This window comes from Sinohyriopsis cumingii, chromosome 4, assembly GCF_028554795.1.
Source record: "Sinohyriopsis cumingii isolate HCF-2022 chromosome 4, ASM2855479v2, whole genome shotgun sequence".
Taxonomy (NCBI): domain Eukaryota; kingdom Metazoa; phylum Mollusca; class Bivalvia; order Unionida; family Unionidae; genus Sinohyriopsis; species Sinohyriopsis cumingii.
The window spans coordinates 147,500,132-147,526,400 of NC_142964.1; the positions used below are offsets into that span (position 1 = coordinate 147,500,132).

The 26,269-nt window shown below is 36.1% G+C and overlaps 1 protein-coding gene across 3 annotated transcripts in view; it reads left to right on the forward strand.

Annotated features, from left to right (window-relative positions):
• Nucleotides 1-25,882, forward strand: part of LOC149802295 (uncharacterized) — a 117,510-nt gene extending 91,628 nt beyond the window's left edge. The window contains exons 10-13 of one of the 3 annotated variants that reach the window (XR_016420805.1): nt 1,047-1,184; nt 14,110-14,171; nt 17,897-20,710; nt 20,743-25,882. Coding sequence is in view for 2 of the 3 variants with exons in the window: in XM_089956721.1 (XP_089812847.1) it covers nt 1,047-1,184; nt 14,110-14,171; nt 17,897-17,906 (210 nt within the window). In the remaining variant the exon portion in view is untranslated. Of the gene's footprint in view, nt 1-1,046; nt 1,185-14,109; nt 14,172-17,896 lie in introns of all 3 variants that reach the window. The other 2 variants (XM_089956721.1, XM_089956722.1) reach the window with 2 other exon arrangements.
• The last annotated feature ends 387 nt before the right edge of the window (nt 25,883-26,269 follow it).

Consider the following 26,269-nt stretch of genomic DNA (forward strand, 5'->3'; position numbering starts at 1 on the left):
GTGTAAATTGTTACGTAATCACTCGCAAGTCTAAAGTCATTCGGACTTTATTTACTCTGTGAATGATTGGGTGGAATTAACACATCGATAAATAGCCAACCATGATCATTTCATCATAGAGTACATTAGCACATTGACCTGATCATAAATTGAAATCCAGTCAAAAACGAGAGATAAAGAAGCAGATTATGTAATGTTCTTATGATGCGCTTCATTGTAACGTTGTATGTATATTCAGACTTCTGTTGACTACTGTATTGTAACGTTGTATGTATATCGAGACTTCTGTTGACTACTGCATTGTAACTTTGTATGTATATTGAGACTTTTGTTGACTACTGCATTGTAACGTTGTATGTATATTGAGACTTCTGTTGACTACTGCATTGTAACTTTGTAAACCCCGTACTTCACATCTGTAAGTAAAGAATTACTTCAATCTTGGCATCCTCCACTAAAGAAGTTGCCGAGAAAAGATTTCAGAAAATGCTATCTAAATTGAATGTGGTACAGTTATTACAACGTTCGGTTTTCTCCAGGCAGCATTTTGCAAGCATATTTATGATTTTATGACAGTATTATTATCATTCCAACCTGCTGTAAGGAGGATGTCAACGTTGATAAGATTTCAGTGTCTGATCCCGACAAATATAAAGTAAGGCATGATCCAGGTTATGTGCTTTTCTAAATATGGGCAGAGTCGAAGGAGTAAGGCCCCATTGAACTACTGAGTAACTGAGTTCCGAACTTGTACCAGTACTGCACGAAATTAAGATTTTTTGAAATTAAAGAAATAATAACAATTTAAAGATTACGTTTTTTTTAAAATTAAAGAAGTCACTTTTTATTATATATCACAGTGCAGGCATTCTTTGCGTCAGATGGAGCTACTGCAAAGCACATGTTCTTCACCATGATCTCATTTTATAATTTACAATCCATATAATAATTTTGTTTTGAAAATGCATTCTTTCTATCACATCTATGCCATAATTGACTTTTCTACAATATTCAATGATGTTGATTTGAAACTTTCTGTGTCGCAGTATAACTATTGTGACCCAGATGATGACATGTGCGCCATGATGGAGTGTGGACATTCCCCATCTTCGCTACGAGACCGAGCACAGGAGTTGAAACTTGAAGATATCGTCAAAATGATTGACGCCGCCGCCAACGGAAAGGTACTACTATTACTATTTATACTACTACTTGTGCTACTGTTACTACCACTAATACTAAATACTACTACTACTAATAATAATAATAATAGCAATTTTTGGGTGGGTGGGTTAGAGTTAAATGCTTCTCATCTGTTCATATTCGTAACAAACCTAAAAGGGGACGACTATTTATAGGAGGAAAAAATGCCAAACAGTTTTAAAAATACATGCATGAAATTCGGTTTAATGTTTTTCCCACATTAGAGATGCTGCCGGGAGACAAATTTGCACGAATTCGCGAACTTGGTGAACAGTGATATGCGAGAACTCCAGCAAATTAGTCGCCCATTTAAAAATGTACTCTGCGCGTTGTGTAAAATTTTGTTTTTTTCTGTTAACCCTTAAATGCTTGTCGCGATACAAGTCGCGCTGTTGGTAAAGGTCTCCTAGTACTGTCTTTGTTCAGGTAGGTAACTGCTTATATGTATCATCCGGGTACTTGACATGCACGGTTATTAAACTAACTTTGTTTGACACTTTGGGCCCTGGGACAGGCATCATATTGTACGTTGAACCTTACATTCATCAATGAAGTTTAACACATGTTTGTTTAAAATACCGGCTACCTAGAACACCCAGAATGGATGACTCCCAACAAGGTTCATTTTCAGATTATGATTTCGTTCAGCTAACACTGGCTGATGATAGCGATGATGAATTCATTTTTTGAAGTTCTTATATGAGATTAGTGGAGCTGCGAAAGTGTTACTGAAAATGCCAATGAGTGATTTTGAACCCGAAATTGATGAACAGTACTAGTCTGACGCTCATGCTAGATGGACAAAAACAGACCACAAGCCGGTCAGTCAGTTCAGCGGTATTTCGATAATAAATATAGAAAAGGGAAAATACCAAGCCTAATTAAAATAAAGTAATTCCATTTCTCCTTCGAATATGTTCTACGATCACATTAATGTTAGGAATATAATAAGCTCTACTACCTCCAGAGTCCAGCCTTTCATAAGACGAAATTTGTCTTTCTGTCTATAAAAGGCAACAAATCTTGCTAATTACCTCTCCTTGCGGCATGCACGTGGCGCCAGTTTTAGTCTTCGCTAGTGAAATGGCAAGTCGTGTTCATTTTGTCTCCCGAAACCAAGTGGATTTTTGTGCTATTTGTATTCCATCCATCAAGAATTTGTTATGTTCGGATTAATCTACAGGTGGTGTAAATTATTTTGTTTTAATTTTTACCATATTTATGTGAATTTGTTTTTTTCGATGCGGACGTAGTTAATGAGTTCCGCATGACTCTCTCCACGTCTTCATTGTATTAGATCATATTGAAGTTCGTGTCTGCGTATACTATTTATTCATCACCCCTGGTATAGCGAGTATCTTGGACGTTTAAAGGTTATTGGTAATGCACAATTCAGTACGGATGTGTGGGGTATTTTACGGTTATAGTGATGTCCGATTTCTTTCAGTTAAGTTACGTGCACCGTTTGGCAGTGAGCGTGAAATAAGACCTTGTAATATAAACAATTCCATATCTTTTTTCCAAAAACGTTCATGCACTGTATGGAGACTGTAGTGAAAATGAAATGGCACTGACATTTATGAATAGTCCATTTATTGTTATGGAGAAATTGAGCATGTTTGCAAATAAAACGGATTCTAGTTAGTCGTAAGCAGCCTTGACAAATAGTTACTAAAGAGCAAGGTACGAAAACCTGTTTTGTCCATATGCAGAATTTTATGAAGACAGTAACACAAGTCTCCATGTATTTTGGTATTAATAATAATGACATAAATGTTTTAGTCACACATTCATGATCTTCACCAAAATGAAGAGTCTGAAATATATTGCTCACATGTCTTGCTGTACCTGCTAAAAAATCAGTATTCTACCACAATTGGTAAATCAGTTTTCTAAACTTTATGTAACTGCATTTGGAATATAGTTGACATCACATTAAAATTTATTAATGTGTGATCAAGCTTGAGAACCCATGACGTAGCCCATGTAAATCGGACTTGCAGAACTAAGGAAGTACATGTTCGTAATGGCTTGATCGGTTGGCTTTTTATGACACTCGGCAGTTCGTGCTCAATATTGTTGCCCTTTCTTCTATGTTGGACTTCGTCTATGGAGTTATCTTCCAATACGCTTAAGATAACTAACCTTCTCCAACACCTAATACCTCAGGGATGATGTATGTGACTCGATCTCAGCCACTACATAGAGCCGCTCGGATCACTTTGGCAAATGCTGTAACCACAGCTACAAATTTACAATTAGCGGAACGCGACTTGGTGCCCCCTTCCTGCGCTATCCTGAATGACCACCATACGGCCAATCTAAGAGCACAGCTTTTATCTTCTAACCATCCTTTTAATGGCCAGATTGAAGATGTCCGCAAACAAGCCACCGAGGAGACCAATTTCCCTCCCTCGCAATTACAGCGTAGATTCAGGGATATATTATGGGAAATCAAAAAAGGATTCAAGGGCCACGCACAGATGTCTAAAAAACGTACTATCGGAAAGCTCCACCCAGCGATGCCCACAGTTCTTTCAAAAACAAAGTGGATGAAGCACCATGAGGGTCGTATTGTTTGTTCCAACTTTACTCCGAATTTTAACCTAGACTTTTATTGGTTCCATAGACAACGACATTCTGCTTCCGGTCATCGACTTAAGCGCCCTCAATAGATTCATTCACGCCCCTCGGTTCTCAATGGAAACACGATGGTGCGTTTTATATGCCGTCCAACAGGGAGATTTCTGTATAATTGCGAACTTAAAGGACGCATACCTTTTATTCCCTGTTAACAAGACTTCCAGAACATTCCGCTATTCGCCTACAACATCGTATACCAATTCAGGGCACTTCCATTGTGACTCAACATCAGCCCCTGTTTGGTCACACGCATTATGTATCGAAAAATGGCGCATGTCCGGACCGTTTCTACGCCGGCAACATCAAGTATCTGGACGACATCCTGCAGAAACATCTGGTGAGCTATGTCTAAACACGATATGATAACCGTTGGTAACTCTGCTTACCAGCTTGAGCTTTTTGTAAGCAAGGAAAAATTCGACCTAGTACCATCTTAGCAATTTGTTTACCTAGGTATGGACTTCAAAACACATTCAACATAGTTTGTCTCCCTCAGTATCGGGCATTCAAAATACGAACCATGTTGGCTTCTTTACTTTCGATGAAAATTATATACGCACGGGAATCTCATCGCCTACTAAGCTTGCTCAACGCGGCAGCTGACCTCATTGTCCTAGGTTGCCTTTTTATTTGCCCATTGCAAATAATTCTTCTGTCCCAATGGAAGCCAAACGTTTTCCCACTTGACCAACCTCTCCCCATCTGCACACAATTGAAGCACCATCTGCGGAATTTGGGCATCCGAACTTGTCTCACGGCTGGTATACCTCTGCAAGTGCAACCGCCAAAGATTACGGACTGTACCCAGACATGTACGGAAGGCTGTGGAGCCCATCTACTATCATCCTTTCAGGAAGCCATCGATACATGGTCTCTCCAGAAACAACAACAGCTGAATACCAATATTAGAGATAACGGCCTTTGTGAAAGCCCTTCACTGGTGGCAGGAATATTTAAATGGCAAATGGTTTCTCACTCTGTCCAACAACTATTCACTGGTGACTTGTCTCAAGCGACAAGGAGGAACCACGTGTGGGACTTTCTAAAGTGGTGCTGTCAACAGCAAACCCATGTATCAGTTCGACATATACCGGGACACCTAATGTACTAGCCAAGTCTTTGTCCTGGCACAATCAACTAATGCAGACATTTTAGAGCGATCATCTCCAGTACAAGATACGTCATGTCAGACAACTAGGTGGTGATGACATACCTTTTTAAACAGGGTGGTACCAAATCACCCCGACACTAAATTCTGGTCGGGGCATCCCGATCCTTCTTCTGTTTCACGCTTAGTTCTTGTCCAGAGCGCCTTACAGCAGAAATAGTTAAATCCTTCGGTCTTGGAATGAATTGCAAGAGCTAGAAGGGTCTCCAGAATAAAGGCAAGCGACGGGTATTGGCGCGTTTTCAGGAACTGACGCAAAATCAAGACACCCTTTGAGTGCTTCTGTTCCCACAGGTAGCTGATATTTTTCGTTGCCTGTTCGATGAGAACAGTTGGCTCCAATTACTATGAAGGGCACGACTCGTCAGTATGATAGGGCGGGTCTTGGTCATACAAATATAATTCTGACTTGTTTACTAAACAACTTTGACGTTGTTTGACCTTAATCGCTAAGATGTTTTTCTGAGTGGGATCTTTGCTTAATTAAGACTTTAACAAGTTCAAGCAATGCGAACTTTTAGTCAGGACCTTATTGAAGCTTGTTTCATACCAAACCCGTTTCATGATAGCGCTTGCTTCAGTTTTCAGGGTCAATGAACTACATGTCCTCTCTGTTGACCAAACCTACCATCAGTTTCGATTAGATGCTTGGTGGTCCTTGTGACACAACCTAATTTTGTCGCCATTTTACTGGTATTTTTCAACGAGTATTCAAACGCTCTTCATCGTGATTGAAGCCGGTAATATGCACGGCATTCTGATGTATCTCTAGAAACAGTCGCCTCCTGAAAAATTCTGTTCATAGCAATCTATGAGAGTCTTGCCTTGACCGTCATATCTCTCTCAAGTATATAGTCAAGGTCATCGGTGACTTGCACAATCCAAGTTCTAGAGTTTTTCTTGTTTCTAAATCTCACCTTGTGCAAAAGATTTTCATAAGTATTATTATAAATATCATATAATTCAAAGTATCAAAATAAATATTACAATCTGCTGTTCAGAAACAACAATAAAATCAGTAATTACAAATGTAGTAATAACATACTTAAACAAGATATTTGCCATGAGGGCCGGACATAACACGTTCTGGCCCGTGGGCCAGGTGTTGGGCACCCCATTCTAGGGGAAGTATAAGAGTATTATACTAATCTGTATTAAAATGAGAAAGAAGATGTGGCTTTAGAGAACCTTCTCAAAAACTACCAAATTCCGAGACTTAACCAAGCACACTTTTTAAGATTAGAAGGCAAAGTTACCATGCAGAAATATTGGATTGTTTGCAAAGAAGGAATTTGTGAATTTGTACTTAGAACAATTAATGAAGCATATGAAACTGGACAATTCTCAACTGTTTTGAGACGAGACATTATAACTTGGCATACCCAAGGATGATAAACCTAAGCAGTACCCGAGGAACTGGTGTCCAATTTCTCTACTTAATGTTTATATATAAAGTAGCATCAGAATGTATTGCTAAACAAATGAAGTCAATATTAAGTGAAATAACTGAAATAATATCTGATGATCAAGTCGGTTTTATAAAATGAAGATACATTGGTGAAAATAAACGGACCGTATGATATTATGAACATAACAAATTCCGGGTATATTATTATTATTAATTGGCATTCAAACATCGTTTGATTTTATTTCTTCGTAATTTATTTATAATGGTCTAATTTTTTAAACTTTTGACCAAGCATAAGATACAGGGCAAAAACGTGATTGTAATATTACATAGGCAGTTTTTCAAAATTGCCAGAGGATGTTGACAGGATGATCCACTAACCACACATCTCTTATTACGAGAGATATTGTCTACACTACTATAAATATTGTTTAAAAATAAAGGGTATCAAGGTAAAGAAAACGTGAATTGTTACTTTCACAGTTTGCAGATGACACTGCTTAAATTCTTGATGGCTTTTTTGATTAATTGGAATCGTATAGAAGTGTTAAACTTCTTTCCAAGGAATTCAGGATTGAAACTTGATATTGCCAGAACAAAATCAGTTTGGATAGGTTCGAACCATGGCCGAATCATACCAAAGACTTATAAAAATGGTACTAACAGCTGCCTCGCTTGGCGCTCAGCATTAAGAGATTAATGATAGGACTGGTAGGCCCAGTGTCAAGATGATGTGACTGGGTGGGAAATGAAGCCACATGTCTGCGGCATGATGCACCAGTGCTAGACATCACTATAAACTGGCACACTGACGTCATTATAGCGATGTGACTGACCAATTGTTAAAGCTAAAGCTACGTTAAAAATCCAAATCACACACACACATTTGAGAACAGTGGGCACCATTATTACACCAGTAACTAAAAATGATGTATTACAAATCAAACGCATGATTAATAGCATCATGCTGTTGTGTACAGCGTGTTGTTATTTTAACATTATAGCTAACTAAAAGATGTTTCGCTGAGCCTAATTTGGTGCAGGCCTGGAACAAGAGACTATAATTACTGAAAGTCCACGTCACCTAGATGCTCTGTTGGTATTCGTCTGTCTTAAACGGGATTGTATACTATGTGAATGTGTTGTACGTGTGCTTGCACGTTTGTATAATTTTTTCCTGAACCTTTGTTGTACCTTAATTATGTAAAGATTTTAAGGTGACCTTGGGGTGTTTCCCCGACCCATTGGTATACCAATTACAAGGACAATAAAAAAGAAGACTTATCTACGTGGCTTAATTTTGCGCCATCTGTAGGGGGTAATGGGCAATTGTTATTGCCCTTTGTCTATGTTGTTGTGGGGTTTAACGCCATTTTCAGCACACGATAGGCTATGCATGGCGGCCAGTATTAATGGTGAGGAAGAACCCGGGAAAACCCCAGGAAGAACCACCGACCCACGAGAAGCTACTGGCAAGCTTTCTCGCATACCTACATTAGCCGAATCCTAGACTCGAACCCACGCAGACAGGTGAGATGGCAGTGATCCGTAACGGAGAGCGCTTTAGACCACTCGGGGCCTCTGCCCTTTGTCTATAATTTATAGACAGAAAGAGGTTTTTCAGCTGGATTCGGGAGGTAGTAGGGCTAATATTACTAACGTTAATGTGATCGGGTAAGTATTCTAGAAGAAACGTAACAAAATTTGTTTTATTTTCTCTGACAATTTACCCCTAAGGGATCTTGTGATACAAACAGAATAAAAAGGAACCTAAAAAAGAAAAGTAAGAACATTTTATACCAATGCCTCTTGTCTGAACAAGCAGACTCGGGCAGCATTATGGAACAGATAAGAAATCTCAAATATCAGTCAGCAAAGCAATGATGTATGAAAGCGAAATTTTGTCAGATCGTGTTAGTGAAACTATTTTATGGCAGTGATAGACAACATCTATGTGAGGTAAACATTTTATTAGATGCTCATTGTTTCCGTTAACTTTTACGTGCAAAAAAGGAACTACTTCCTATTGAAAACAAACAATGGACGCAGACGCCAGCACTTTTGATTTGTAAACAAATCAAGTACACTCGCGTAGTTGACGCTTTTTGTTTTGGTTGATGAAATTCGTTTTTGAATGAACTAAAGCAGATGTTTCATGGAATGCCCCAAACCACCTGGCTGCTTTGGTACAATCCGCTTTAACTTTTTTTATAAAATGTTTCGGATTTAGGCTAGCTATACAATAGACGCCAGACAAGGTCATTACAAATAACATACATGTGACAAGGCATAAACTTCTTTAGCTGGTAATAAGAATATACTTAGTTTTACATCCTGAATTTCCTCAAAATGTACTTTCTTAGTTCTGCAAATCAGAATTACATGAGCCATGTCATTGATTCTCAATCTTGATTACACATTTCGAAATTGTACTGTAATTTTGAATACAAGTGCAATTACATCCTCCTTACTGCGCTCAAACTGAAATAAGCATTAAATTCCATAGCGTCTTTTTGATCATTGCAATTGAAAGACTCATTTTCCCCACACTGATTTTAAACAATGACAAAAACAAACACATTTGCAGATGTCAACACGCTTCTCCCTCGCACGTTCAATCCCATGTATTTCATGTGTAATTATCACATAAATCCATTTCATAAATCACGAAATTTCGTAGAATCGACAAAAATACCAAAATTTATTCATTCCAGGTCAAATGGAAAAGTTGTTGCAATGCGCATTCATTCACAATATGACTCAAAAGTTCAATGTTAACTAGACACGCCATTTTCTTTCGAAAGTTAGGTCTAGCGCGCGACTAAGTTCAAATTTATCTGAGCAGAGTTATGTGCGCATTCATAATGTTGTTGTTGTGTAATGATAAATCTGCGCTTGTCTATTTCGTTTGGAATACGGGATACATGCAGTTACTTTGTTTCTTGTAGTGTATTTGTGTTTTTATAATTAAACCTGTGTTTTAGAATATGTAAATGAACATAATAAAAAGGTTCTGCATTTGTTAGGGAAAATATGAAATCATTGTGACGGATGGATATCCTGCAATCCCAAGGTTGTGCAGTATTCCATCCGAAACACTCGTTCATATTTTCCCATACAAATGCAGTAACCCATAAGTACAGAACAACCGTAAAGAACAACTATTCAAGATGGCTATGCTAAATATGCACAAGCCCCTTCGGACAGCAGACTGAAAGGAGTCTCAGCACAGAACAATACCAATGCACACATAAGGAACAAAGAGTCATCAGATTAACGCATATACAACTAGAAAACGCATATACAACTAGAATAGCCATCTTTTCAATATAGCCCTATCAGAGTTTAGCCGGAAGAAAGAAAGATAAGTTTAAGCAAATATTGAACTTTTGCCGTTTCTTCCCCCAACCCTAACTTTCTATCAAGAGAGGGGAGTCTCCCTTTAGATAAGATCTTGGCAGTATCTATATTTCAACATTATGTAATCCTTGTGAGAAAACAATAATACCAATTCAATTCAAAGTTTACCAAGCAATTTGCGTAAATATCGTGTAACAGAATTGTAACCGAGTGGGTTTTGGATTAAATGAATAACGCCAACACAATGTGATGGACGATGGAAATTTATAAAATGAATTAAGAAAAACAAATATGGTGTATAAATACAATGATTCTCTCACGCTCTCAACATACGATTGATCCAGTCACTCTACACAAACATTCACAAATTGATAAACGAAAATATGATTCACGTAATCTTATGTATGGACAGTGAGATTCAAATAACTTCATGGACTGCAAATACGTTTCAAATAATATTGTGCACTGTACGTGAGATTCACATAATCTCCTATATTATGCAATGAAAGCGAGATTTCACATCTATGCCACACATAATGCCTTATCTTACCTTCTATTAAGTATGTATGTCACACATGATGCCTTATCTTACCTTCTATTAAATACGTATGTCACACATAATGCCTTATCTTACCTTCTGTTAAGTATGTATGCCACATATAATGCCTTATCTTACTTTCTATTAAGTATGTATGCCACACATAATGCCTTATCTTACCTTCTATTAAGTACGTATGTCACACATGATGCCTTATCTTACCTTCTATTAAGTATGTATGTCACACATGATGCCTTATCTTACCTTCTGTTAAGTATGTATGCCACATATGATGCCTTATCTTACTTTCTATTAAGTATGTATGCCACACATAATGCCTTATCTTACCTTCTATTAAGTACGTATGTCACACATGATGCCTTATCTTACTTTCTATTAAGTATGTATGTCACACACGATGCCTTATCTTACCTTCTATTAAGCATATATGCCACACATAATGCCTTATCTTGCCTTCTAGTAAGCATGTATGCTTCAGATAATCACTTTTGTAACCTTTGAGTAAGGTTATGCCCCACACAATGTCCTTCTTACCATTATTTAAGGCTGTACGCGACACATAAACCCTTGCCTTACCTTCGGGTAAGGTTATATGACAGACATAATGCCTTGTTTTTAAGTAAGCTATATGCTACGCATATTGACTTGTCTTAGTTTTAGTGAGGATACAACGTTGCATACAGTATACAATAGCCGAAATGATGCAGCTTAATTAATCGAAACGATTTGAAACTAAACATTTTATTCCAACGGCTGGTATCTACTTAAATGTAAAACCGTGACAGCGTGCATGCCTTAAATAGCTATTTATATGTAAACATTGACAGTATGCATGCCCTACATAGCTATTTATTGGTAAGGCATTGGCAGTGTGCATGCCCTAATAGCTGTTTGTTTGGAAGGCATTGGCAGGGGCATTGTTCATGCTCTACGTAGCTATTTATTTGTGAGGCATTGGCAGTGTACATGTCCTGCATAGTTATTTGTTTGTAAGGCATAGGCAGTGTGCATGCCCTACATAGTTATTTGTTTGGAAGGCATTGGCAGTGTGCATGCTCTACATATGTTTTTGTTTGGAAGGCATAGGCATTGTGCATGCCTACATAGCTATTTGTTTGGAAGGCATAGGCATTGTGCATGCCTTACATAGTGAAACTTGCGATTTTTCTAACTGTTATACTTCTTTTCTACCTCTTTTTTGACAGGATTCGGTTTTTAAGATACATCATTGGTGAATATATTGGACAATTTAGGTGAAACATTTTTGGGATGATGTGATATTATTTTGTACTTATGTACTCACATATTATGAAAAATTGATAATACAGAGGGTACTCACACACACACATATTATGAAAAATTGATAATACAGAGGGTACTCACATAAACACATATTATGAAAAATTGATAATACAGAGGGTACTCACACACATATTATGAAAAATTGATAATACAGAGGGTATATTGTGTGAATATGTGATTAAGATTCCTTTGCTAGAACTACAGCGATTAAGAAACTGCGTTATCTTAAAAGCTTAAAACAGTATTTCTTTAAAATAAACGGTTACTCATTAAATAAACTGTTAAAAGTATATTTTACAAAGATCAATTTAAGTATTTTAAAGAATTCTTTGTCAGCAAGTTCAGTAAATCTACCTGTATAACATTGTCAACTTGGGCGTTTCCCTATTGACGCCACACTGGATATGAAAATCATCCATCCTTTCCAAAATTACAAGATCTTGTTACACAGTAGTCTTTAGAAGAGATTTGGAAATAATTAATTTTGGAAGCGGTAGTTCCTGTGTCACTGACATTCACATAATCGTTTATACAGTTACCGATTTGTGAAGCATTTACATACAGTGAACTAAACTAAGCCAATTCACACGTGTAAATCTTGCAATCATGTCGCGTAGTTATTTCATGATAATACTAGCATATTAACTGAAAATAAACTTATTTGATGCATAGTGTTTCTTAATTTTCAATTATTCAAAGCCAGCGCTACTAGTATGTATATAATATCCTACCTTCTACACACCCGATACAATATATCTTTCACAACTGTATATTTAAATAACTGAATCATAGTACTGAATTTTTAAAAAAATGCTCTGTGCATTTGTCTAATTAGTAAACAATGCTGCAAATTGGATGGCATGTCATATTATTTTGTACTTTCAACCATAATTTACGAGGAATAAAGTGGGGGAGACATAAATCCACTAGATTTTGCGTCTTTTTGGATGTCCATGCTGACGTGCTTTCATTAGATTGTAGGTTCTGTAAATGCACATAATGCGCAAGCGCTGTAGAGGCACATGGCTGCACATAACTTGCCCAGCAACAGTGTCCTGTGTTCTATTATTCTTTGGTTACATTCGGCGCTTCTGTGGTTGTATCAGTCTTCATCAATCGCCTTATTTCTTCAGGACCAGATGCACATGTTCCCCACTGCATTTGATCACTTTGCAACAGATATATTGAATCAGTTATCTTCGCGATCACGTTTAAAATTTTTAAACAGATTTATTCATTCAACATCGACTGCGCCTCAACATTCTCAAACCTACACGACACGCTTTCGATGGCTGAAAAGTCGGTTTAATGCGGTGTTAGTGAATCAGGACACCTGCAAATCTAGAGAAAAAGAACTGATCGTGAATGGGCAATCACATACCTTTGCACGTGTTGGAACGTGGTATCTAACCCGGGATGGCAGAAATTTAAAGCTAGTACTTTATCGCCGCGCTATCCATTCTATTTTGTAATATTGTAAAAATTCTTGTAGGATTATTAATTATGGGGTCTTTCTTTCATTATAATTTATATAATTATCTCTTCTATTCCTCGGAGTAAATGTTATACACGAAGATGAATAACCTAGTGTTATAACTTGATGTTCTGTCTAAACAAGGAATCACTGTAGGTCGTGTGTCGTCGTTTTGAGGTTCAACGCCATTCCTCAGCTCACGATGGGCTGCTGTACATGATAGCTTGTATAACTGGTCGAGGAAGAACCCAGGGATACCCCTTGTAAGAACCACCGACCAACGGGAAGTTATTGGCAAGCTTTCTCACTCACCCACATTGGTCGAGCCCGAGACTCGAACCCACGAGGAATGATGAGATGGCCGTGATCGATAAAGGCGAGCGCTTTATACCAGTCGGACTCCCAGAGCCCCGAATCACCGAATGTAGATATAATTAAATAAATGGTTGAGAGACGTAGCTATTTCGTCCTGGTAACTGTATGTCAAAATGGGACTCTTACGCATTTTGGATGCTGAGAAATCGGTTAAGTTGAACATAGTAACTACGAATGCTTCTGTGATCGTCAGAATATTATAATATTAATATAATATGGCTGAGTTAACTTAAATGTAAAATTCACTGTGCAAACATTTTTTCTAATTCTTTAGTAAATTGTCAGAGACACAATACTTATTTTACTGTAGATGAGATCAACAATCGAAAGTTGCCGAGAGTAACTGTATGTTACCGACATTATTTGACTGAATAAGAAATACTACCTGTGATAGTAGTCCACATTTTATAAATTGTTACATTACCATCCACCTATTTCAACATTATTTTATTATTTTACTTAATAGATCGCTTCTCATCAACAAATCCCTCTACTTTAGAAATAGATTTAAATTGAATTTGCTTCTTCGTTATCAAAGACATACAGACGTATAGGCAAGTTAATTTATGAAATTTACATCATTGTCATTAACCAGAATAATTTGCACCTATTTTCAGTTACATATTAAAGGAAAAGAACAAACTCAGGTTTATGTAAGGCATTATTGGCCGTCCTATAGGTAAAGCACAGTTTGGATTTTGGGGATGGATCTTGACTTTTTCTTAACTCTTCAGTGCTTGTGGTCTCGCATCTTCCAGAGGGAAATTAACATGCATCGACATCTCGAACGTTTTTTTTTTTTTTCTTCACAACCATAGATTTCAAATGTCTTTCTCCCTTGATAAGAGTTTCCTCTAAAACAATCATCCTAGAACATATGGTAAAATTAGACTTGTTATCGGCCATTTTTATTTTTGCCTCTAATTTCTAAATGAGAAATATAAGAAAATAAAATGGCATTGGCTAGCAAATGCGCTAAAGTGGAATGATGAATCTCATAATCGAGGTCAGAATTTTTTGGCGGGAACACTAGGCAATCAATCCTGGTCCTTTTGTATGGGATTTGTTAGTCAACCACAAATAAACCATATGGCCACCTCCAATGTTGATCACTTCACTCTCTCCTGATTACTTTAAATCATACGACATATGTGAAACTTGGGGAGTGTACATATCTTGCTGTTAGGTAAATAGTGACTGAAATTGCGTGACGTAGTGGTGTCAGTCCATCAGACCTCTGTATTTTATTTAAATTAATTTTGAGGAAGGATACTACCTTATACATCAGCACTGAAGAGTGAAAACAAGTCATTGGGCATTGACGTAATTTATTTACTTAATCCCAGCATGTGTATATAATACTTGCCTTTGTGCACCATTTACCACTGCTTCCACGTGCATGGTTAATTTACCAGATTAATCTGCGCATTACGCTCATCCTCTATAAATAAAATAAATAAATTAATAAATATATTATTATTATTATCATTATTATTATTATTATTATTATTATTATTATAGATGTCGTACTGCGTCTTTGTACAAGTAAATACAGCATATCAGCACAATATACCTGCCTTATTCATACCTATTTTTAATTATTGACTTGGCCATGAATACATAAATTGTCATTGTCAACTGATACACTGATGGCAGGTAATTCAAGCTATAGTCCCATTTATTCGATTTTCCTATATCAACATTGGATATTAGTGTCAAATCATCTCATTTTGGTCAACGAGCTATCTTTCTTGCTTTGCAATACTGCTTCAAAATCGATTATAAATACTTAACCAACGTCAATAGCTATATCAGAATACTTTCGTTAGGTTCAACAATATGTAATCAATGGTTACTGACAATATACAATATTCCTAATAAGGTCTAGAATACGTCGCCTCGGATGCAATCGACATATCTCGGTTATTCATGGAGTATTTTATATAAACAGCTTAGACTTGATTTGGCGGCAAATTGTGCTAGGCTGTTTGCATTTGGGTGCGTATTGTGCACGGAATGAGACCGCACAGCTCTTCAGACTGATTAACCAGTGTGCTTTGTATTCATGGGAAGATATGGTATAACTCTTCAGACTGATTAACCAGTGTGCTTTATATTCATGGAAAGATATGGTATAACTCTTCAGACTGATTAACCAGTGTGCTATGTATTCATGGAAAGATATGGTATAACTCTTCAGACTGATTAACCAGTGTGCTTTGTATTCCTGGAAGGATATGGTATAACTCTTCAGACTGATTAACCAGTGTGCTATGTATTCATGGAAAGATATGGTATAACTCTTCAGACTGATTAACCAGTGTGCTTTGTATTCCTGGAAAGATATGGTATAACTCTTCAGACTGATTAACCGGTGTGCTTTGTATTCCTGGAAAGATATGGTATAACTCTTCAGACTGATTAACCAGTGTGCTTTGTATTCCTGGAAAGATATGGTATAACTCTTCAGACTGATTAACCAGTGTGCTTGGTTTCACGGACAGATACGGTATAACTCTTCAGACTGATTAAACAATTATAATTTACAATTATAATTTTATTTAAATGATTTCAAACTCAAATGCTTATTTTGTATCCTTGCGGCAGTGTTTGTAATTGCACTGGGCAGCAGAGGTATTTGGTGCATCGCCTGCTCTAAAAATCCCAGTACTAATTTTGCGCACATCGACTACTTACAGCCAACGATGTTTGAGATGTGAATAACTTGTATATATCCATGTATATGTTTGCTTGAATTTATTTGGAGACAGAGAGAGAGTGAGAGAAAGAGAGAGAGAGATGGTTGCAAAAAATGGACAAGAAGGAAAGGCGTTTGCTAATCATTTCACAGTTGAAAGCAGTGTGCTTGCTTTCTCAAACTGTACGCCTTTATCATATTTTATGCTAAAACGGGGCTTAAAGCGCATCAACCTTTAGAAGTCCTTTTTATCATTCGTAAACAAAGAAAGCGTGTCAACATTTTGGTCCTTACTGGTTAAGTTAGGAAATGCAACCTTGGTTAAATGGATTTGTATACAGAAAGACATTCTTTCAATTCAGAAACTTTATACCGATCTGACGATATTGTAACGGATGAAAATGCTAATTTAGGATTCCTATTACATCCCCGTTGGTCGGGTGGGTGGGTGGGTGGAGCAATTGGTTGCAATCATATGCATGTTGCCTGAACGCCATCAAAAGATTGTCTAGTACATAACAGTGGTTTCAGATCCCGTGTGCAGATCCAGTAAAGATGAGTTTGGTAAGAAAAAGAGAAAGATATGGTGGGTAAAGTTGCATTATCATTGTTAAAAAATGCTGATATTTTTATGTCTTGTATCTCTAGTTTAGAATGCTTTCGTCATTAGCTTGAGTCTCGTTGTGTCTGCCATTAAGATCATAAAACTCGGAGCTGGATTTGAGATTGAGTTTGCAATAGCATTCAATCAATTGTGAAGTTTCGAAACAAGTCCTGTGCTATTGGTAGACACACTTAAATCTGAGCTCAGATGTTTCATGATCTTTAGAACTGAACAAACGCTTACTTGTCTGCCTTTAACTTAACTTATCAAACGTTTTCATGCTTCAAAGCCATACTATTTATCTTGATTCATCCGTTAAAATCTTCATTTCTTCATTCACTCATCACATCCATTGTTATTTTATGCAGTTTTGCACATATCACGTGGTACATTGATCCAAATCATTGTACTAGATAAAGGATTGACCCTTGTCACAACTTGTGTATGCTTAATATTTTTGTTAAGTAGGCCTATTTTAAATAAACATTTGTACTGAATATCACTTCACAGTTCAAGAAATACAAATCACTAAATGGATATTATATCAAATGGTTTTTTAAAATTTGCATTTTCAAAAGTGTGAAGGGTAGGTTAAACAGAGGGATTGGATTAGATATTTTGTCAGGACAACTTTAAATATTACAGGAAAATACTTTAATGAAAAACATCAGAGAGCAGGCTGACATTTATCTTGAAAATAATTCATCGTAGCAATTATCTGTATTTTCCTTTTCCAAGCCTGTGATTGGTTATAATGATGCTTAGACAAAACTAAGATTGGCAAAAATGATATCTAGACAAACATTGGATAGAGCGCTTAGTACAGACAGGTCAAAGAAGAAGCAACGGACATATGATAAATGCAGCAAAATAGAAAGGTGTGTGTGTGTGTGTGTGTGTGTGTGTCGTGCCAGATAGTCATTATTTCTATTTTCGAATCCATCTGTTATTTTTGTCATCCCTATATATCGTTTTTCCTTCTTAAAATAATGGCATCATTTAATTGTTTCATAATTTTCTTTAATCTTTATCATGCTATATTATTTACATACTCTTTATTCCATTGATAATTTTGTCACTCATGTTACATATCTTTTTACAGTTACAGTTAAGGGTGAACAAACAAAATGGCGTCAGACTGAACAGCTATGTTTTGTCGTGAAAAACACTGGAAGCCAGTTGGAGTTGCGGTCCACTTTAGGAATGATCCTCGTTTTGCGTCACATTTTTTTTCTTCTGAAAGTGTCATTTCAGCATTCCTTGTACCTTGTAGTATAAGTTTTCGTAAGAACAGATACATGTTTCATAACAGCTTGAGACAAGAAAACAAGTTCATGAATCTATAAATTGTGTTATATCAGAAGACCTTCTTTTTCCTTAGAGAGTGTAGAGAGTTGGGAATGTATGTGCACTCTGTTGCATGGTCAGTTTTAGCAGTAGAGATAAATGTAGCATGGTCATTTGGTTTTGCGACATTTTTTCGGATATAAATTGGTGTTATCCTTGATCAAGTCCAAATGGTGGTTGCAGTCGATTCCCGTGGTGGTCATAATATCAAAGCGCAGTCAGGAATTAATTTATATTCACTAGGTATTTACTCACTGTTAGTCCGGTATCAGTTTTTTCCAAAGATCATCCATAACCGATTAGTGGTCTTATTTCCCGAATAGACCTCGATATACAATGTTTTATTATGATTATTTACTCAGTTCTCCTAAACCTACAGAAATCAACGCTGAGCGGCGGCCATAACACTTATGGAGGTAGTAATTCTAGACTGTTTAACGTTAGAACACCTGGTTAAGAATGTCACTTACATGCCTGATGGTTGATATTATCACCGCATCAGGCATCGATTGTTCGCAGGATTTCCACCAAGGGTTTAGAAACATTCCAGCATTTTATATTACATGATCTGTACTTTATAAAGTTCTGCATAACTGCATTGATTGAATGGCGGATTGTTCATATTACATATAGCTTTTTTGTTAGTTACTATTTCCTTTTCTTAAACTTTGATACCGTAATATTGTCATGCATACAATGTTTGTCAGAAGCAAGTACGCGTAATTTTGCTTTCCATTTTTGTTTTCTTTTGCGTAAACTATTGTAGCTTGTGTCTGTACATGGTATATTTTGCATGTTTTGGTCGGCGCGAATCAAATACTTAAGTGTTCATTATTATGAATGACAGTATTCTTTTCTGTATTGTTTTGCATGAATAAATAGATAAAATTTCATATAATGCACTCATTTAATATAAATGTCGCTCCTGCCACCATTTTCAACTTATCACTCTTATTGAATCTCTGAGCTCGGTTATCGTTTTTACACGCGAATAGCGTGCAGGAACATTGTCGTATCAGAACTGCCTGTATGTATATTGTACTAGTCAGACCCCACATTAGGTTTCTTCCACATAAAAGGTATTTTGCTATAGTTTTTTGCATAAATCCCCGTTGAATTGAACACGCTACTGATTTCACTAATGTAAATCTTTAATGTGATAAAAGCTGCACAGAACTTGGTCATTCATTTCATTCATTCATTTATAATTTCCAACCCGACTGCGCGAAGAGTGACTCTAACACTGGCGTCTTTTGCGCGTTTTATGCTTAACGGACTTGACATACTGCCAAGACGCCTTATTGCGTACTCTGTGTGGGTCTGTTTAGTCAGACAACAGACTGACGTAGTTAATCCTATTTGGTTACTGCCAGATAATTCCGTAAATTACCATAAACTTCTGAGCTTTGAGTTATATCCCTTTGCACACATGTACATATAAATTACACCGCTGGTTTAATCCACATGCAAGGCAAATTTATAGTTGTCATTCTTTTCCTTTGCTTGATTCGACATTGTAAATATCGGAAACAGACGACGTAGTATTTTCCTTTTATGTACATACATGTGTAGTCCTGCATCCACGCTTCAATGAAAATGGATTTGTCCAGGAAATGGAATGACCCGAGAGCAAGGTCGTCTTTTACACTGAAAACTTCCGTTTGGTATGAAACGTGCAAAAGATGGTGTTAGTATTACTTCTGGACATAATCAGGTTTGAAATTATAAATCAATGAATGAACTAAGTTCTTTTGATCTCATTTGTGCTTTTCGGTTTTTTTTTAAATTGGTGGGGGTGCAAACAAACCGGGAGGTATATTCAGCTGAAAGAGCATTTTTTTTAAAAAAGTTGAAATGAGTTTCAAGAACTTACTATCGTTTAATCCATATAATTATATCCTTCCATGACTATTATCAGCTATAATTAACACATATTTCGTATCCTTTTACAGTGTATCGATGAATAAAAAATGCCTTTTAGTGGCTGGTGATTCCTTTTTAGAATATTAAAGCGATCTATATTATACTTTAAGAACTATTGGAGTAACCTCATGCTTTTCTTTCAAGTCAGGAAAGAAAATAAAATCGGATGTATAAGGTGTATTAATTTCCAGTTTTTGAGGGAAACAAAATGGCAAATATTTAATGCGCAACAAAGTACTACGCAGCTTGAGAGCAGTTTCATGAACGTTTATGTGGATTCAGTAACGATCAAGTACGCACTGTGTTGTTAACTGAAAGTGGCGTTTGAATATTTTTTTTATAGATATTTTACTTTAGTTTCGAATATTCGGTAGGTTAATGTTTTTCACGTGATCCCCAATTCCACTCGTTTTCTATATATTATGAAATTCAAAAGGTCTGTCTCTGCGATGTCTTCGAGGTTATTCGCACAGAAAAGGCTGACTAAAAGAATCAGCTGTAGATCAGGCCAAGTATTATCTAAACATTATGGGCACGAAATTCAAGTTCGATCTCCAAGTCCAAAAGATCTGACACTCTTTTAGTATGATTAGATTGGACTTAAGCTCTTGAAACTTACAGGAAAGTCTCAACTTTGAATCGTTAGGCTTACTCGAAGTATCATTTTTTAATTGTTAGGCTTACTCGAAGTATCCTATCAATTTTGAATGATAAAGTTTCCTTCTAAGCATCATATCAACTTTAAATCATATAGGCGCACGCTAATTATCATATCACCATTTAATCATATATGCTTGATCGAAGAATCAGCTTTGAGATTTTGAGATTGAGTTTGAGTTTCTTCATCACAAAGCTTTTTGATCTAAGCTGTTCTCAGCTGAACCTTTTGTATATACAACAAAATATAATAGATCGTCACATGTCCACAGAATCTAACATAAAAGCAAATTCTTTTAGTAGAGAAACTACACATTTCATATGTCTCTTGGGTTTTTTTCTTGTACAGTTCGAAATTTTTATTTTCAATAGATTTGTTTATAGGGTAAACATACAATTAAGAATGTTATCGATTTTCACTTAGTGTTCATTGTATATTTTCATAACTTTTTAAACCGGTGCTCGTTCATATTGTGAAACAAAGGTATGTATGTATAGGTCGATGAATGTTGTGTTCTAGTGCAGTCAAGTGCATCAAAATGTCATCTCTAATCACTTCAAAACATGTTTGTTTCTCTTTCATATATATATATATATATATATATATATATATATATATATATATATATATATATATATATATATATATATATATATATATATATATATATATATATGTATATATATATATGTATGTATTTGTGTGTGTGTAGCCATTTATCGCATGATACTGCATGAAACACACACTGCACTAAAGTCTGTTTCAACCAGGTCAAGTAGGTACACACTTCCAATCTTCTCGAAATATTATTTATTCAAATTCAAACATGAAAACTTCATACATTGACAAAAGGAACTCATTTGTGTCAGATGACGGCAAACGCCAATGAAATTAATGTTCAGAAACTGGCACAATCTTTACAAGTCATTGTGGGTATTTTCGCAAGGTAGTATGGGCATCTGTGGCATTAGGTTATTATTTGAAATTCATTGATGCAAATGGTAAACTTGTATATTGTAAGTTTTACCCCAGATGTCTTACAGCAATATACTGCATTTCATATCATGAATGGGAATTTTTGAGTATGATGTTTCTGTTGCAATACATACATATAACAGAAACCGAGATTTTTTTACTTGCTAAAATAAATTTTACTCTCATATCTTAAATGTGTGTAGTTATAGTTTTGACCTTGGTGACGTGGTTTTGTTAGAAAGCAGAAGAATAACCTGCTCAAACTTGTTAAAATATATTCTTTCTCTTTTTAATGTTACTTTTATTGTATCATTTTATTGTATCTCATTTAAGAATAGTTTAATTTTCACTTGGCTTCTAGAACATGCATGTAATATGTCTTCTGAATCCGACGTTTTACTTAAACGTGTGTCTACGTGTGTGTGTGTGTATGTGTTCTTGCTTTTGTTGTTTGCATATATGACATGTATGGGTACTACAATTGACAGGTCTATAAAAGTCTGATAGGCACTGCCTAGACAGTATTAAATGTAAATTAACCCTGTCATTGCACCGTGATAAAATACACCATACATCAAAACAAGACAAGTTAGCTCCTTTCATTACTACCTGAAATAAACCTGAAATATATCAGTTGAACATTGATAACAAGAATTGTTCCAGACACTGAATTATCAACCAGTTAATCAAGCGCGTCACTGTCTGAAATCTTGTTGGCTCCTGTAATTGGGAGTAGCAAACGCCCCATCATGTTTACGTTTACTAGAAGGTTTTATCTTCCTAATTTATTTCTTCAAGTTTTACCTTGATTTTGTTTAATTTGACTTGTTTTAATCGGCCCTTTATGACAAGCATTGTTCTGGCGCGTATTTTGTTCTCTGTGCTACGTTTCACTGTTGGACTTTAGTCCAACATACCTATCCGACCTCACCCATGTCTACACACCAGCAAGATACTTACGCCCCTCTTCTGACAATCGTATACTCATTATTCCCACTATGAAAACAAAGTCATATGGACAGCGTTCTTTTGCACACCAGGGCCCAGCAACGTGGAATGAATTTCCCACTGAACTTAGACACAAAGACACAGTGATCACATTCAAGAGGGCTCTCAAAACTCACTTATTTCGACTGCAAGAACAAACTTAAAGACCTAATAATGTTTCCTACCTTAAATATTCTCAGCATGTTTTATGTTTTCTAATTTCGTGGTGTTTGTTTTTGTAATCATATCATTATATGTTTTTTTTATCTTATATGTGTTGTCTAATGTTGTAAAGCGCTTAGAGCTTCTAAAGATTAGGCGCTATACAAAGCGTGTGCATGGATATGCATACCTCCAAAATTGAAGAGCTCGACAAAGTGCAAGAACTACTTAATCCGCAACAAAATAGTACGACAACGGAAGTGCCCCCAAATGGACACGGACAATTTTACGTTTACAACAAAAGACGTTAACTTACTAATCTGAGGAATTTTACTTTGTTCAAGTTATAATTAAGACGTATATTAAATTGAATTGGGCAAATTATCACGATAAATTAAGGGATGGGGTCGTGTCCATGGAACGGTTTTGTTTGACGCTTAACATACACAGCTGAGCTGATCAGTGAAAGGATATTATACAGAATTTCAGTTTCTTAGTGGCGATTGTGTAGGGAGGTGACAACACACCCTCCAGTTGGAACACCCATGGACCTTTCAGCCAATGATAGGAAACAACCACCTCGGAAATAATTAGCAACCGCCACTGAATATACATGTACCTTTTTTACCAAATAATGTTATGTGCACGTTGCAAAATATCATAACGTTCCTTGCAGCGACCTAAGTGATCGAGATGACTTGTTCTTGGCCGATTGTGACTACATCAGGACGTTATAACTCACGTGCTGCCTTATAATATCACTGGTCTTATGTTCCATAACTGACAGTTTAGAATCGTAGTAGGATTTTTTGTCCAGCATATTTTTTTTTAAAATATACAGATTAAAGATGCCTATAAACAGGAAGAAATGAGTGCGTGGAATCTCAATGAAGTGTCATAAAGTTATCAGAGGATAACGTTTTATACAGGTGGCATTTTACTTCCAAAGGTGCATCTTTGTAGCAGTGGTATAATCCGACCATGAAGAGTTAGTCAACCAAAACACCTTGTAACTGTTTAACAACATTCCATATCTGTAATACTACATTGAAGCAATACGGCGGAAAAGTGAGGAAATCGAAGAAAATGGCGGAAAAATTCAGTCCCACGTTGTAACAAGCTGGGCAAAGAAGTCAGGTCAAAATCATTATAATAACATTCTGGAATTATTTACACAAGTTTACACTAACAAAATAAAATTCTCTAGCAAGTTCGAACTTGATATATTAAGTTTAGGATTGTGACGGCCAAACATTGTCATCTCAGTTGAGTCGCCGTAATGGACACTATAATGGTGTGTAATGTACACAAGACTATGCATGTATATATGCACCGGACGCTATTGTAATATATCCGATCAACGTTCCCGATCAAGGGCGAAAAGATTCGAACTTGTTCCGATTGCGAGTTGTGTTAGACTGCTACCCTTTCCCAACTTCAGCTTTGCTGTATTTGTCTCCAGACAAGGAACCTTTATCAAGTTAGCCTGGGTTTTCCGGTTCAATGAAAAGCCAATCCAGGGATTTGAGAAAATAAAGTGAAACGTTTACTCGCATAAGGGGCGCATACGGCGCTGTGAATATTAGCATAGGAAAATTAAGTTTAATAATGAAAACAAAGCATTTTAGTTATATATTCGAGATAAACAAAACTAAACAAAATCATTCGGGATGATGCTATAAGTTTTACATAGTTATTTCTCTACGGACATTTTTGACATGAAGTTTACGACATTACGATCTAGATGATGTCAGTGCTCTAAGGATGAGATCGAAACATATGCACATGACGTAAACAATCCGCTGCATGCAGAACATTTTCGTCTCTTTCCGATGTGAGTCGAATAATTCGACTGTGTAGTCGTAGTGACTCGGGTGTAGTCGTAGCGATACATCCCAAGTTGGTAAGTTTTTGGCGGACGAACATCTGGTTACATTTGCGAAAAACAGTCTTATAACATGATAGGTCATGACGATAGCACTCGATAACGTTTCAGCAGTCAGTGAAATACTTGAACATGTAATTTTTAATATTGTGCCTGAAATTTATAATTTTAAAAAAAAATCATTCAGTTTCAGTTGTTTACAACTATTGCCTGCGATGCTGTTAGTGATGATACGCGTTTGGAACATCCTCGTATCTTTCGAAATCGAGTTGAATTACATCAGCAATGAGTTGAATACCTGCACATATTTTAACAATATTCGTGCAACGTTGTAATGAAAACAATGAAAAAAATCATTCATTTGCATCTATTGCTTGTGTTACAATTAGTGATGACACATCTATTAGTTATGACGTTTATGAAGTTATTATTATTATTATGACAACGTAATAACAATGGTTTGAAGGCTGGCAAAAAGACCATTATTTACATCCGATGGTTTTTCTAGCATGCGTTGAAAAAGGCCCAGGATGTTCCGATTGAAATTCGCTAGCTTTTCTGCACATTTTCAATGCTTATTCAGCCTGGGCTGGTTGAAGCTTTTGATAACTATCAATTTTCATTTTTGGATTTTTTTAGCAAAACCTTGAAAACTGAATATACTCCTCGCAGTGGATTAGCTCAGCATGGATAATCCTGTTTTTGAACAAAATTGCCAAAAGTAAAGTAATAGATAAAAAAGAAAATGTCAAGCTAAAATTAGCAGATCTAGCACTGCCATAGAAGATGGATTGATCTTTTCACCCAAGCTTCACTGGTATATTAACAGAAATGACATTTCAAAACGAGATTGACCTTCGAGTAAAACAATAGCATAGGCATTGGCATTGTAGCACTAGCATGAGATCAGTAATGGTGACATCGTCGTACGCTGAGAATCGGCGTTAAACCCCAAAATCCAACAAAATATTCATTTATTTCGGGTCTTATCTTTCATCCTGTCTTAATGTTTTAATATGCCAAATTCACAGATTAATTTTTAAAATCTTGAGAATAATTATGTGTTTGCTGTTATTTTATTCATAGCCAAAGACGAAGTTCTTAATAGGAAAAACAGAGCATGTAAATCAAAATAAAAGCATTCGGTTAAATGCAGGTGTTTTTAATTATTTATTTCCCTGGAAAAATACTGTAAAAATGAAAAAATAAGAACTTACGGTTTTAAGAATCAAATCCAAAAATAATCCAAGAATAATCCACGAATACAATTTTAGGAGTCCTAATATTGAAATATTCTAATGATTTCAAGTTTGAGTCCCAAGGAAGAATCCAAGATGGAAGGCGATGACATATGCTGTATCGTATATAGTGTGGTTGTCTACAGTTCCTTGTAGAAACACAAGAAATATAGCTCCCAATTCGGAAATCAGAATAAATGTTTTAAGAAATATCTTTGTTCAAGACTTCTGTATTGGCACTCAAAATATTTCCAGAGAAAAAAGAATTAATCTTTTATGATACAACTGATTTGAATACGC